General features: G+C 39.2%; 1 protein-coding gene across 1 annotated transcript in view; it reads right to left on the bottom strand.

Annotated features, from left to right (window-relative positions):
* The window catches only part of LOC120415125 (MOB kinase activator-like 2), a 262174-nt gene extending 250852 nt beyond the window's left edge, over window positions 1–11322 (bottom strand). Inside the window, exons 1-2 of the mRNA XM_039576552.2 lie at window positions 10782–11322; window positions 2493–3887 (exon numbers count right to left, since the gene is read on the bottom strand). Coding sequence (XP_039432486.1) covers window positions 2493–2497 — 5 coding nt within the window. The 5' untranslated portion in view covers window positions 2498–3887; window positions 10782–11322. The remainder of the gene's footprint in view (window positions 1–2492; window positions 3888–10781) is intronic.
* Window positions 11323–15860: the final 4538 nt, after the last annotated feature.

The following is a 15860-nucleotide window of genomic DNA, read 5'->3' as shown; positions in this document are numbered from 1 at the left end:
AAATGTCAAATTTCATGTCCAGTATCAAAAACCATAAAGTTTGATACCCATATTGCCCCAACTCTTACGGTTCGGCAAATGTCCCCCCATTGGAACATCCGCGGGGCCTCCGGCCACTCCGGATTGTGGTCACTACTGCCGAAATGTCAAATTTCATGTCCGGTATCAAAACCGTTAAGTTTGATACCCATATTGCCCCAACTCTTACGGTCCGGCAAATGTCCCCCCATCGGAACATCCGCGGGGCCGCTGGCCACTCCGGATTGTGGCCACTACTGCCAAAATGTCAAATTTCATGTCCAGTAGCAAAAACCATAAAGTTTGATACCCATATTGCCCCAACTCTTACGGTCCAGCAAATGTCCCCTTATCGGAACATCCCCGGGGCCTCCGGCCACTCCAGGTGGTGGCCACTACTGCCAAAATGTCAAATTTCATGTCCAGTATCAAAAACCATAAAGTTTGATACCCATATTGCCCCAACTCTTACGGTTCGGCAAATGTCCACCCATCGGAACATCCGCGGAGCCTCCGGCCACTCCGGATTGTGGCCACTACTGCCGAAATGTCAAATTTCATGTCCAGTATCAAAAACCATAAAGTTTGATACCCATATTGCCCCAACTCTTACGGTTCGGCAAATGTCCCCCCATTGGAACATCCGCGGGGCCTCCGGCCACTCCGGATTGTGGCCACTACTGCCGAAATGTCAAATTTCATGCCCAGTATCAAAAACCATAAAGTTTGATACCCATATTGCCCCAACTCTTACGATCCGGCAAATGTCCCCCCATTGGAACATCCGCGGGGCCTCCGGCCACTCCGGATTGTGGCCACTACTGCCAAAATGTCGAATTTCATGTCCGGTATCAAAAACCATAAAGTTTGGTACCCATATTGCCCCAACTCTTACGGTCCGGCAAATGTCCCCCCATCGGAACATCCGCGGGGCCTCCGGCCACTCCAGGTGGTGGCCAGTTCTGCCGAAATGTCAAATTTCATATCCAGTATCAAAAACCATAAAGTTTGATACCCATATTGCCCCAACTCTTACGGTCCGGCAAATGTCCCCCCATCGGAACATCCGCGGGGCCTCCGGCCACTCCGGATTGTGGCCACTACTGCCAAAGTGTCAAATTTCATGTCCGGTATCAAAAACCATAAAGTTTGATACCCATATTGCCACAACTCTTACGGTCCGGAAAATGTCCCCCCATCGGAACATCCGCGGGGCCTCCGGCCACTCCAGGTGGTGGCCAGTTCCAATGATCGACTCCCGCGACTGACATGTCTTAGCTGGTCCTTGCCTCCAAGCCATCTGCTCCCGGACCTCCAGGCCGTCTGCTACCGGGCCACCAGGCCATCTGCTTCTGATGTGTCCTCGTCGACGTCCAGCAATAGAATGAATTTTCGGGACCGACCGAGCCGAGTTTTGTTGGCTCGTCGACGATCCGAAAATTATGAGGTGGAGTGGGGGAGATTTTAGATACATCAATCTCACGTCTCTCGATCGACTGATTGGGAAACGTTCGTTCATCCAACCAGCGTGCACCAAAAAGAGGGGAAATTTGCCGAGAGGGGAATTCGTCACGTAACGTTTTCGCTTCGCGAAAATTTCGGATTGACACCACGTATAGAAACCTTAGGACAAAGTTCTTTGTCAAAACTGCTGCCCCTACACAGAAAAAAAAGTTGAATTTTGGAATGTTGAAAATTTGGTTACCTCTTTTTTTGAGTAATATTACATAAAAATGTGTAAAAATGTGAACCTGATGAATATTCATCAAAAACTGATGAAAATTCATCATTTTCTGGGGTAAAATTAATCATTTTTTTAGCCACAAAATCTGTCACCATTTCCTGATGAATATTACCATCATTTTTTTTTCTGTGTATTCAAACTTTAGTCCCGATTCGCCCCAGTCGACGATATATGTTTTCCATGTAATTTTGCCCGCCGAAACTGCTCTCTAAATTGAGCCAAAGTGTTGAAATGTCGATTTATGTTCATATTTTGGGATTCTGTGGGATTCTATGGTTATCTTAATATGACCCCAAAAAGCTCAAGTTTTTTTTTTTTTTTTGCACTGAAAAAAAATATCAACTGCAAATTTGATAGAACCGACGTCATATTGGATGAAAGAGCATCGTCTTCTGGCATCCATTGGCAGAGATTCTGACAAATTTGTCAGAGTCTTACCCCAGACAAAAATCCTAAAAACCTAACGATCCAGACCAACATTTTGGCAACTCTGCCACACCAGCTCACAACAACAACATCGCACCAGCCGATCAGCCGATGACAGGCCGATGCGGGGTGCACGGACAATGCCAAGGGGGAGAAAAACTCGTTTGCGCGATGGAAAAAGTAGCTGGTTTTGTTTTCCCCTCATTCATGCGCCCCAAAAGTAAGACAACAAATTACACAACACGACGACATCGAGTCGTGATTTCTTTTTTTTTGCGGTATTTTAAGGATGCTTCAAACTTACCCCATAAACCAGTCCACGGTGTCGCGCAGATATTCTGGAAGTCGCTCCAGTTTGACGGCTTTTCTCTAGTTCTCCGCGGGGTCAGCAAAAAAAAAGTGACGGCACGTTTCGACGACGGCGTTTGCTGTCGCTGGATTCTCTTTGCTCGCGTGCTCGTTACTTGGCAGAGACACACATTCACACACACACACCTGGCTGACTGCCCTCGGAGACACCAGCAGCAGCAGATTCACTTATATAACACTAAACACACACTTTTCTGGTGAATTTTCCTTTAATTTTCCACGGGGGGGAAAACTGAGACAAACTTGACCTGAGATTCAGCGGGGTGGGAGGGGGCTTAACAATCTCTCACTTTGCAATTACTTCGAGGGATGTGTAACAAAACTAGTGCGGGAGTTCTGCCCGAGAAAAGAAGAACTGTTTTTTTACGAAACCAACACACCAAGACACTTGTTTCGCTTTCGCGTACGGATGATGATTTTGCGCTTTTCCCCTAGCAGCAGCGGGAGATTCCTCGGGAGATTCTGGTGAGTTTCCAGCAGCAGCTGCAGCACCGGACACTCGCCACCAACTGGTTCTGAATCATTGATTTTTTCCTCTTGGCTTCTTTTGACGTTTCACTGCGGCGCGGTGCCGTGTGTGTTTTCCGTCGGAGGCCTCTCTTTTTATTCTCTCCGGTGATGACCGACGACCACCCTCGGCTGGTTGGTTCTGCCTTAGCCTAGTTTCGATCCTTCAAACTTTCACACACTCATCGCCGCACTAATCCGGGAGGGTGGTAAAAAGCCTGGTGCGGTGTTCCAACGCAAGGACGAACTTCAAGGGGGTTGAAGGAAAAGTCTCAGCCCGCGCACACACACACACACACACACACACTCAGTTACCACTGTAGTGAAAAACACCCCCGAATTGTTTTGCTACTTCTGCTCACGTCACAAAAGAAGAGTGAATTCCGAGTGACTCTTTCTTTCCGTCTTTCCGATATTGCCAAAGCGGTCTCGGCCTTTCTTCACAGATCTGCTCTTAAAAATAGAGCAGTGCACTTATGACACACTCGGCGCGAACTCTGCCTGCACAAAGGGCTCCTCAAAATCTGTAACCTGTCTGGGGCGAGGAGGGACCACACGAATTTCCTTCCGTCAGCTTCTGTTTCGATGTTACACATTCGAATTTTCACGCTCGCTCACACACACGGTCGACGCGGATGTGTCACGCCACCGTCGCTGCTCAGGCCTCTCTCTCTCTCTCTCTCTGGGTTGGAAAAATCGCTCCCTCTCCGGAAAATGATTTGGGCCGGAATTGGTTCGAAGGAGTTGCTGGATCCGCGCTCGCGAGCTTTGGAGGTCCTTTCGGAGGAAGTTTGGGCAGTGTGATGGGTTAAACGACGGCTTCCTGTAAAGGAAATGTGGGGAGATTATTAGTTTGGCTATTTTAGTTGTAGCTTCTAGCTGGAAACTTTTTTTTGAAATTTGTTTGCCATTTTTCAAACTGCTCCTTTCGGGCTATTTAAGTGATCTACCTTCCTACTAACATCTACTAACAAAGTATCTACAAACATCTACTCCACGTAGAGATCCTTGCGCACTCTAGATAATATCTATGTATTTATTTGGTAACATTTCATCTCCGTATTAAATTTTCAGTATTGCGAAACATTGGATTTAAACAAGAGTGGGACTCTTACTCAACGTAAAATTTATTGTTTTCTTTTGGGATGGAACAAGCTCTAATCTAATATAATCTAACACAAAAGCAGCCAGTCCGATGAAAGCACGCTGGAAAGTATTGTGATAACGCCCCAAGCACTTTTCTTGTCAATATTAGTAATTGCAGTACATCCGAGAACTCCCGAAAATGAATTGCAAAAATTAAAGCGGCCAGCCCTACTGCGTTGTGTTTACCGCAAAGAGGATTCTTTGAACGGATCACATTTCACAGAATCTACAGGGGAGGAAGGATGCGTGGACATACCGTACCAAACGCTCCGAAATAGTTGTGGCTGGGTGTGTAAGTGTAAATTTAGCAAATAATTATATTTAAAGGGGGGTTCCTGGAAATGGAGAAATGGGGATTGGGAAAATGGAAGATGGAGAAGTGGTAGGAAAGATATTTTATTTAATCAATAGTATATGATTTATATTGGTATGGTATGTATGTAAAAAAATCAGCAAAAAACTATGGAAAGATCTCACCAAAATCTGGATATTTTAAATAAGCAGCTTCAATCTTCATTTTCCTGCAACCGGAATTGGACACAGCCTGACGGCATGACGATCGTTACCTCCTCTAGGTTCTTGAAAGTTTTCCGTCGACGAACCAAATCGAATCGAATCTGCTTCCATTTAGGGGCTGTTTAAGTGAAGGGAAAGGCTCCGCAGGATGCAAACAGCTTCAGACTTTGCCGGAAGGGAATCTTCACCGCTCCGCCATACGCTAAAAAAATTCACGGAGAGCTTCACATTTGTCTTCAGCCACATAAAGATTCACTTGCAGAATAAAGTCATCCGAAGAACAAATCCGAAACCGTCGTGGAATTTTGTAAAAATTTGCCAAAAGAAGCGAGAAATAACTTGAAAAAAAACGGAGAAAACGTCAAACTTACGACACCGAAAAAAATTTACGTCCAAACTCGCCCATGGCTACTTCGATCTCCCAATCATTTGGGATGGAACAAGCTCAAAAGAAAACTTTATCGCTTACGAACTTTTGTCAATCGCAAAAGAGAGAGGAGGCGAAACAAGCAAAAGTGAATCGCTCCCGAACCTTTCAAAAGAAATCAGTCAGTCGAAGATATTTTGTGAATTTATTTATTTTGTTTTTTTACAAACATTTTTCATCTGCGAAAAGGAATGACAGGTCATTTTTCGACGTGTGACGTATTACCTGCAAGTGTGGTAGTGTTATCGGTGTCGTTTCGTTTTTACCGATCTTTCGTGCGCGAGAGAGGAAGGCCATGAGCCATGTTTCCTTCCGATATTTTCTTGATGAGCGTAAAAAGATTTTCTTTTGGTGAAGATTCTTCCATCACTGCCCCTCTTAAATTTGCTTTAAATTTGTGCCAATGTCAAAGTGTAAACAAACCCGAGCAGACGGAAATAACTGGGGAATAACATTTTTAATGTTTGAAAATACTAGGCCAATAACATTTTTTGTTATTTATAACAAGATTTGTGATTCGTCGATGTTTTTTTTTATTGGATTGTTATGGTATTAAAAGATTAATAACATTTCTAGTTATTCTTAGAACAAATCTTTGTTATTCATTTTTGTTATTTTAACAACTAATCCGATCATCCCAATAGTATCGATCATTTGGAGTTATTTTTCCATAACAAAAAATGTTATTACCAAGTTGTTTTTGCTTTCAAACAATATCAGACCAATAACAAATTTTGTTATGATAACGTAAACTGTTATTCTACTCTTATGCAAAAATGGATTTTTCAAGAAGATTCCATAACACTTTCTGTTATTTTAACAGTATTTGTTATTGAAATGGTATGAATTTTGTTATTACCATCTGCCCGGGACGAGTGTATTCTGCTCACGTCAGTTGATGTTTATACATATTAGGAACAAGTATAGACACTTTGTTTACACTTCGACATTGGCCCAATCACATTGTTATGCTAGATTTTTCGAGAAGCGGTACGGCCCTTTTTATGTTTGAAAATTTGAAAAAGAAGTATCAAGTAACTTTTTGTAAAATTAGACGCCCAATTTGATTTTCATCTAAAAAAATACAATTCGCAATTCGCAATTTTCAGTGTAAGAACGGGCCTTGACCGATCTTATGCACCAGGTTCCCGACGAACACGCACTGGCCTTACACCTACATCTCACCCTTGCTCTGAGTCAGTACGAGCAGCACGCTAGAACACGCTTTGAGTGTTCGTGCCAGGCATGCACACCTTCTTTTCCGGTTACGCATTTTAACTCGGCCGGGGGTGGTACATTAAGTAGGGTTTGATGTAAGTATAAGCGCCTAACCATTTATAGTGTGCCTATCAACTTTCATTAAAGCAAAAACTGTTTTATTTTTAGTTTGAATTCAAAAATTTATTGTTATTTACTGTGTATTGTTTTCTCCTGAAATCTTCCCTATTGTTGAGTCTGTTTATCTGTTGCTATTTCTTTTGTCGCGGTGTTTTGTTACAATTTTTGGTCCTAAGCATGTTATACAAGTTTACCAAAAATACAATAGTAATATTTGTGTTAATCCTTTAACCATTCCATAAATTGAGTAAGGGCTCAAACCTCACTTGTTTGAAAAAAAGGGTGAAGATTGAAAACAATTGACAGTAAAAGAGAATTTATTTTATAAAAATCAAGTATCAATAGTAAGAAGCTAGATGTATTAGATGTAAAATTAGACAATATTTAATAAATAGAGATACAAAACAAGCTTAGATTATAGTAATGATAATTTATAGGACAGATAAAGAATTATTCAAATAAATAAATTCGCAATAAAATCAAAAAAGATTAGGCGAATGATAAATAGACTTGATATTATTAGTACATTAAGGAAAAGTATATTTTTAAGGAAAAAAAAACAAAACAAAGTTTGTTACAGCAGTATCAATTGATAGAAAAGAGTGGAAAAACTTTGAGAGATAAGAGAATCAAAAGTTAGTAAAATTAAAATCAAATGTTGGATATTAAATAGAAGAATCAGTGAAGAATTGGGAATCAGAAGAGCAAAATAAAAATAGGAGATAGGTGGTAGCTGAGAATGAAGAGAAGAGGAACCCCGTTGTGCGATGTTTCAGGTACATCCACAGCAGTTGACTCAACATACTGCGAATCAAAACAATACCGTCTACAATCACAAATTACTTCCCTTTCCCACATTGTCGCGCCCCTTTCTTTTAGCCGTCTCGACTCTAACCCGCGGTGGTCAAAGGTTTACGATCCGTTTCCACAGGCCACCAGCTAGGTCATGATGAAAACCAAGCCAACGTGGAGGTAAGAAAATAGGACACTCGCAAGGAACCAGAGCTATACTGTTCTGATCAAGATAATTCGGATGATCTAACAGAACTACGGATGTAGTTAGTTACGCTCCTTCCAGGATGTTCCTTACGTGGACGTCAACCGAAGAGCACGCAACAAGGTCAGTGCCATTGCATGCTCTTAGGTATCAATCCTTGGCCTGCATTTTCATCTAAAAAAAATACAAAACCAAAAATCAAAATGTCATTTTATGGGATATGAAATGAACTGTGCAAATCTACAATAACCAAGAAGGGGTTTTTTTCATTTAGAATGAAAATTTTATTTTAAAATTTCGTGTTTTGTAACTTTGCACACAGCAAATTTTAGATTGCCATTTTAGTTAGGGTAAATTCTCGTATGTTTGGCAGGTTAAGCTGTCGCCCCTAACTCCATCCAATTTGCTGATTTTCACTATTCAAACAACTAATTTTGCAAAACTTTTTTTAGAAACTTGCTTGTTCACTTCTTATTGAACTATTTATCAGTCGATTTCAGTTGAAAACGCTTTTAATTAGCTTTAATTCAATGTCAAAGTTCTGACCTGCCAACATTAGAGGCACGCTGGAATTAGATGCTGTTCCCCTAAATAAATAACGGAATGCGATTCAGCAATCATCATTTTTGCTGAAATTAAGCAATGAACAAAAACATTGCTGAAAAATCAGTAGCTGCATATATCTGACAAACTTAACTGACTTATTGTTTGGATGAAATAAATGAATTAATAACAGTATGTTAATGACCGGCCCGTGGCTTAATGGCTACGGCTCCCGCCTCATAAGCGGAAGGTTCCGGGTTCGATTCCCGACCGGGGTCTCCTTGAAATTATTCGACTATAATTGAACTTTGAATATGAACAAAAAATGCATGGAATCAGGTGGGATTCGAACTCACACCTTTGGATTGGTAGTCAGATGCTCTAACCACTCGGCCACCGAGGGGTTGACACCCTTTGAGTGAATTAATCCGTAGTGGTGAAATAATATCACAAGGTCATTTACTATATAATACAACAATCCCTTCCCCAACTGATTCCCCTACACACACTACACACCATATTCTATAAATAACTCGAAGTGGTTGGTACGGTATGTCCTCACTTCTTCTTCTTCCCCTGATGATTCCATGAAATGTGGGTTCCGTTCATAGAATCTGTCTCTTGCGGTTAATGCAACGCAGTAGGCCGGGCCGCTTTAGTGAGTGTACTACATTTCGGGGGTCCTCGAAAGTACTGCAATCATTAGTAAGGTCAAGAAAGAACTTAAGGCGTAATCTAACCATAAGTTCTTCCCGGATGCTTTCTTCGGACTGGCTGCGCTTGTGTTCGATTAGATTAGATTAGATTAATAACAGTATGATTGCTGAATCTTCAGCAAATTATCGGTCAAACTACCACAAGAAAATTACTTAATTTTCAATAAAATAATTTGCCATTTTCTTTTTTTTCTGAAATTTCAGTTGTTTTGAAAACCATTTTACTGAAATTTCAGTGAATCATCTATCAAAGTGACCAATAGCAGTTAACTGAAAATTCAATACAATCTAAATTACCGAATCGTTTACTGAAATTTCAGTAGATGAAAATTCAGTAAAAGTTTACGGAATTTCAGCAAAAAATGGTGTGTAGTATTGTGATCTAACTAATCTAACTAACTTTGTTGAATGACGTTTTAGGGCTTTGGTGTCTTCAGCAAAGATGTATGAGCTTATTTTCAAGTTGCTTTGTTTTCAAAATGGCGCATTTTGGCGCGAAACCGAGCAAAGCATCTGAAAGTTTCAACTACACTTCCTGAAAATATCTCCATGTCAATCGGTGTCTTTTTTTAGATATCTCAATTTTAATTTGACGATTTTCAATCAATGTATTATAATTTTTACACGGAATTTAATTGAAAACGTGGTGAGAATCGGCAAACTGATGGGTAAATTGGTTTATGTTTATAGAAAATACATTGTTTATTAAGAAAATTACGACACTGATCTAAAATGGTATATAAAAACATGTTTAGCCCAAAACATTTAAAGTTAAAAATGAAAAAAAAATGTTCTATATTGAAATGAAGTATTTTCCGTATTATTTGGTCATTTTTGAATGTTTCAAAGCTGTCAAAATGCTTATTCGCTCTTTTCTCGTGTTGATCCAGAATTAGAGCCTAACAATTCAAAAGGGCACATAACTTTTGTAAACAATAGTATATCCCTTTCACTCGATAACAGTTCACATAAGGTGTGAAAAGGACACACTCTGTCCAAAAAAGTTATGTACGCTAATGAAATAGGCAAGCACGAATTGTTCCGAATATGTGAGACGACTGTAAACAAAATTCATTTGGCAGTGCTGCCAAAAAAAGTCATGTTTTTTAGAAAACGTATAAAACATGACCGAAAGATAATTCAACCTCATTTATTATGTAAAATCGGAATTGGAATCGATAAGTGCTTCACTGAAATTTTAGTTTTTCGAGTTTAATCCACATAAAATTAGAAAGCAGGATTTTTTTTCAATTTTTTGCAAGTGGTTGCCAATGTCTAATTTTTTTTCGTGAATTTCAGAAAGTTTTTTTTAAAAAAAGGCCACTGCTTTAATTGATTTAGGAAACTTTTAAGAATAGACTCCTGGAAAAAATGTTCTAAAGGCTATCACCCAAATAGCAGTCAATATCATTTATACATTTATACATTTGCAATTCAGAGATTTGAAATTTCGCAAATAAGGTCATAACGACAGGCCATTTTTGAGGCTTCAGTAATATTATGAGGGATTTCATTGACAACGACTTTGTACAAAGTTAAACGGGTATTTAAAATTTACATTTTCCACTGTCTGTGTCATAAGCTAATAATAAAGAAAAAGTGTCTAAGTGTAGTGTAGAATTATAAATGCCAACAATTTAGAAAAATAAAATATAATTTTCATGAATCATAAGTCACATATTTCATGAATATCACAATCATTAACCCAAATTTGAAAAAATAAACTAAAAATATAAGCACAGAACCAATGCAAAGGTCAAACAAGTTTTGCTGTGACGCAAATGAATCCTTTGTCCTGTATGCCATTCGTCTGCCACTAGCAAACACATTTTTTAAGCCAAACAGAGATTTTGATTGAAAGATCCCTAAATCATTCGGCAGTTTTTGTAAAAGCTAGAATGGATTATTTTGTAAAAAGCTTTTCCTTTATTCTAAAAACTATCTACACTGTGGAAGACTGTCATAATCATGGTGTTGTAGGAAGTGATTTCGAGTAAACTATTTTCAAATCGCTTTAAAACTAATTTTACTCACCTGCACCCGGATACACCTGTCCACCACCAGCAGCAGCCAGTCGTTGGAGGGTCGATTTAATCACACACCTAATCAGAGTCACTGAGGACAGATCACCCCCTTATTTATTTGCACAATATTCAGGCAACAGCAGCAGCAAGCAACCCTCTCGAACCTGCGACGACTCTTCCGTAATCGACTCAAAATCCGCACGTCGAAAAAGTCAAAACAGAAAAACACTGGCCTGGCCCCAAACACACTTACACCACCAAAGCAACCCCGTTGCCTCACGCCACACACACACACACACACAGGCGCACGTCGAAATTTGCTGCGGATGGTCTTTTCTCGAAATCGCGTTGAGCACTGGAGGGTAATTTTTGTAACTGAACTCGCGCGGGGACACTTGGCTTCACTTGAACGCGGACGTGGACACTTCCGGCCCCGGGATGACGGTCCGGTGACGATTTGGCCAGGGGGAAACCCGTTTTCAACTGCAAATTTCGACCGAATTCGGACAGCGATTTTTGTTCTCAACACCACCACCGACGAACGAGGAAGGAGAGTACACAGATTTTGACAACCAGCAGCAGGGTGGAAAAAAGGTGAGGCAATAACTATTTGATAATAAAACTTTAGATTGTAATTTTACAGCATTTCGTTAAAAAATCTGTAAACAGAGGTCCAAAAACAGTTTTTTGAGTCCAATTTAAATAAACTATTGCATTTTTAATTGATTTTATTAAAACCAAAATATCGCTTTTGGCCATACCTAAAATTTGACATCATTGGCACTGTCAAATTGCGCAACTGTTGTATGGTTTCACAGGCTTCATTCATGCAAATGTGCCACAGATTAAAAGACGTTTGATTTATAAAATAGTTTTACTGTTGAAGTCTTGCGTCAAATTGTTGACGAACTGTACGAAGTTTAGGCAGGATGAAATTATTTTTGGCATTCCTGCGAAAACTTTACTACCGGTGGTTGATCACTTTTCGTTTGACATTTTTTGAGTTTGTACCCCGTTGGTTTGACAAAGTCAAGCTTAAAATAGAGTTATCTAAGACCGATCTCACGCAAACTAACATGCCATTTGTTTTGCTGGCGGGTACAAAATTTAACCTCAATCTTTTTTTGTGTACGTACACGCAATACATGCGCATGTAGATAACTCTATTGACGAACTGTCACTTTTTACACGGGACTCACACATATGTATATGGGTCATTCCATCTCAACTGTGCACGAAAAAGTGCAAATTTGAAAATTACCCTCTCCGATCCTGCTCAAATTTGGCAGGGCTGTTGATACTATCAAAACATGCAAGAATCCCGAATTTCATCCAAATCGGACCACCCCCTCCATTTTTGTACCCTCCCAAAAAATCGACTTTTTGCCGATTTTTGAGCAAAACCCCTATCTTCAAACGGCGATAACTCAGGAACCACAAATCTTAGAGGGTCGGTCTTAGACTCAATTTTGAAGGAAATTGGACGTAGAGTCCATTTCCGTGATCAAAATGTTGATTAATTTATTTTGTCTACCTGTATTGCGCAATTGAAAACTTTAAACGGCCGTATCTCAAAACACCCCAACTTATTTTTTTGATTTGACCTCACCATCGTGTTCCCCGGCCAATTTTACATAAGAATCACTTATCGACAGAAATGAATATGTTTCGTTCCAGAGATATCGAATTTTAAAGTTTAGTGTTTTCGAGATTACCTACATCAGCTTCATTCGCCGCATCACAGGCGGGCTGATCAATAACTTCTACCTGGTGTTTCGGGAGATGATTGATTTAATTTATATTTTTAGAATTTTACGCAAATATTTATTCAAATGGCTAAAAAGGGAAATTCTCGTATGTTTGGCAGATTAAGTCCACGCTCCTAGTTTCGTCCAATTTGCTCATTTTCACTATTCAAACAACAAAATTTTTGATAGAAACTTGCTTGTTCACTTCTTATTGAGCTATTTATCTCTCGATTTCAGTCGAAAACGCTTTTAATCAGCTGTAATTGAATGCCAAAGTGCTGATATGGCAACATTAGAGGAACGCTGGAATTAGATGCTGTTCCACTACCTTGATCAATCTATTTTTGTGAAAGGAATATTTATTGGGTTATTTTGAATGCACCGTTTTTTACATGTTGCTAACCGTTTTAGAGTACCTCCGAGGCCATGACTAGGGCCTTTATCATAAGCGGTAGCAAAATAGTGCCATTCAGCAAAAACCCCAAAACCTGCTTTATTATTATTATTTTTATTATTAATGTTTATTATTGACACTTTACCATAATTTGGCAAACCTGATTTATGGATTTAAAGATTGATCATATTAAATCAATTTTTATATTATGAGCCAGCTTCATTTGATTAAAAGATGATTTTGGTCAAGGTACATTCAATTTAAAAAAAATCCTTACACGTGAGGACAGCAGCCGTATTGTGTTCCAAGAATCCAAGAATGAAAGAAGAAAAAAAAACTGTTGTTCGGACGGTGTCAAAATCATCGCAACTAAATTTGGGGAATTTGCCGCTTTGCAGCAGATCAAACTTTGTGATTTTCTTACATTTTCAATTTTATAATTTCCAGAAATCCTTTTCCTACTCCTTGTGATCGTCCTTCACTAGAGTACAACGTATCAACAAATTTTATTCATTTCAATTCATATTTTTTACTCAATAATGTATCGTGCACTTATTGTTCAGTGTTACTAACAAGATTAATTGCATTTTCCTGCTCGCTTCGTCGGAATCCAATTCTGCCCTTTACTGTGTGTCGTTATTGCTCTGTCCTGTGGTAGAGCAAATAAACATTCGCGATTAAACTCCAGTTTCCTACAGTGTTATACAGTTATTTTTTGCCCAATTTGATAAAGATTATTTATGATGAAATATTATTTCTATAAATGACCAGGTAGCAGTTATTGATCAGCCCGCCTGTGTGCTTCTAGCAGATGCGGCGAATGAAGCTGATGAAGGTAATCTCGAAAACACAAAACTTTAAAATTCGATATCTTTGGAACGAAACATATTCATTTCTGTCGATAAGTGATTCTTGTGTAAAATTGGCCGGGGAACACGATGGTGAGGTCAAATAAAAAAAATAAGTTGGGGTGTTTTGAGATACGGCCGTTTAAAGTTTTCAATTGCGCAATACAGGTAGAAAAAATAAATAAATCTAAATTTCGATCACGGAAATGGACTCTACGTCCAATTTCCTTCAAAATCGAGTCTAAGACCGACCCTCTATGATTTGTGGTTCCTGAGTTATCGCCGTTTGAAGATAGGGGTTTTGCTCAAAAATCGGCAAAAAGTCGATTTTTTGGGAGGGTACAAAAATGGAGGGGGTGGTCCGATTTGGATGAAATTCGGGATTCTTGCATGTTTTGATAGTATCAACAGCCCTGCCAAATTTGAGCAGGATCGGAGAGGGTAATTTTCAAATGCTGTTCCGCTTCAGATGGAATGACCCATATACTATCAAACTGAACGATTGGTAGAAAGTGTGAGCTCTATGTAAATAGGGTGTCAAACTAAAAAGTGGGTCCCGTTCATTTGAAAACAATTGGGTCCTAAAATGTAGCTTAGATTGCTGATATTATTGTTTACAGCGATAAAGCTTATTTTTCTGAGTACAATGACCCTTTGTACGACCACAAAGAGTTTAAAATGGATTTTTGAATCAATTTTGAAAAATTAACCTCGCGGTCCTTCTTGACAGAAAAGCTCCTACTTGACAGCTCGTTCCAAGGGGACCATAGTTAATCCATAGAAAAAATGTTGTCCTGTCAAAAAAATGTTTTGCATTAAAATGAAAAAAAGTGATCAGAAATGGTATTTAATCGTGTTTTTTACCGTTGTACATAAAAATTTACATAGGGCTTTAGTACCCAATTCTGGATTTATTTTATTTTTTTTGAAGAGAATGAACCAAATTTTCAGTTTTTGCTTTTTGGGTGTTTTTTAATACCCCTGACTCCAAGCGGTTTCAAAACACCCAAAAAGCAAATAATGGGAAAGTTGGCTAATTGAACCTTTTAAAAAATACTCCAGAATTAAAGCATTGACGAACTGACGTGCCACGCCAAACCACTTTTGACCGCAGCTGCCTCTTCTTGTTTGGCGTTTTTGCTTCTAGCGAACAATCTGTCAACCGATTTTTCTCTCTTCCCTCACTTCACTAGCTCTCTTTCTCTCTCTCGCTTCTCGCCAATGTTTACATCGGACCATCCATAAACCACTTTAGGAGGGGGGGGGGGGGGGTGGTATGGCGATTGTCCACGATCCGTACAAAAAAGTTTTTTTTTTTGTATAAACAATTGCCTACGAGGGGGACGGAGGTAACAGATTCCCAAAAAAGTGTCCACGTCTAGGTCCACGTGGTTTAAAATGGATTTTTAAATTAAATTTAAAAAATACTTCGCGCTCCTGGTTGACAGAAAACGGTCCTAAACTCAACTTCCGGTGTTTGGTCACTTTTTCGTTTGACACTTTTTTAGTTTGTACTCCGTTGGTTGGTCATATATGTAGTCATATACTATAGTCAAACTGAAAAGCGACGAACTGTCACATTTTACTCGGCGCTCACGAACACTATCAAAACAAACGTTTGGTAGTGTTTGTAAACTCTGTGTAAAAGGGGTGTCAAACTAAAAAGTGACTCCGTTCGTTTGACAACAGTTGGTGTCAACCCGCATAGTCAACAACCATACAGTCACCATTTGTCGAATGATTTTTCCTAAATGATCTTGATAATACACCCAATAGGGTGCAACCGTACATTTTCCATTCCCCAAACAATCCTACAATTTATTAAATAGGTCGTTAGGTAATGTTACAATACATTTTTACAAGGGATTTTTTTCGTGGATCATAGTCATACCCTACCCCAAACTGTTCAATTCTTATTTTATGTGAACCGTACCACAAATTAATAAAATATGATTTTAAATGGTGAACTGCTTTACCGACACTTACCGACACCATTTGAAAAGGGAGAAGCCAAAAAATAAACTTTACAAATGTTCTGGGAACTGTGGATTTAACGGGAATGGTAAGTATATGATTATTAATGGTGAGCGTTTTTTTTT

Source organism: Culex pipiens, chromosome 2 (assembly GCF_016801865.2).
Source record: "Culex pipiens pallens isolate TS chromosome 2, TS_CPP_V2, whole genome shotgun sequence".
Taxonomy (NCBI): Eukaryota; Metazoa; Arthropoda; class Insecta; order Diptera; family Culicidae; genus Culex; species Culex pipiens.
This window is presented reverse-complemented; position numbering and strand designations above follow the sequence as displayed.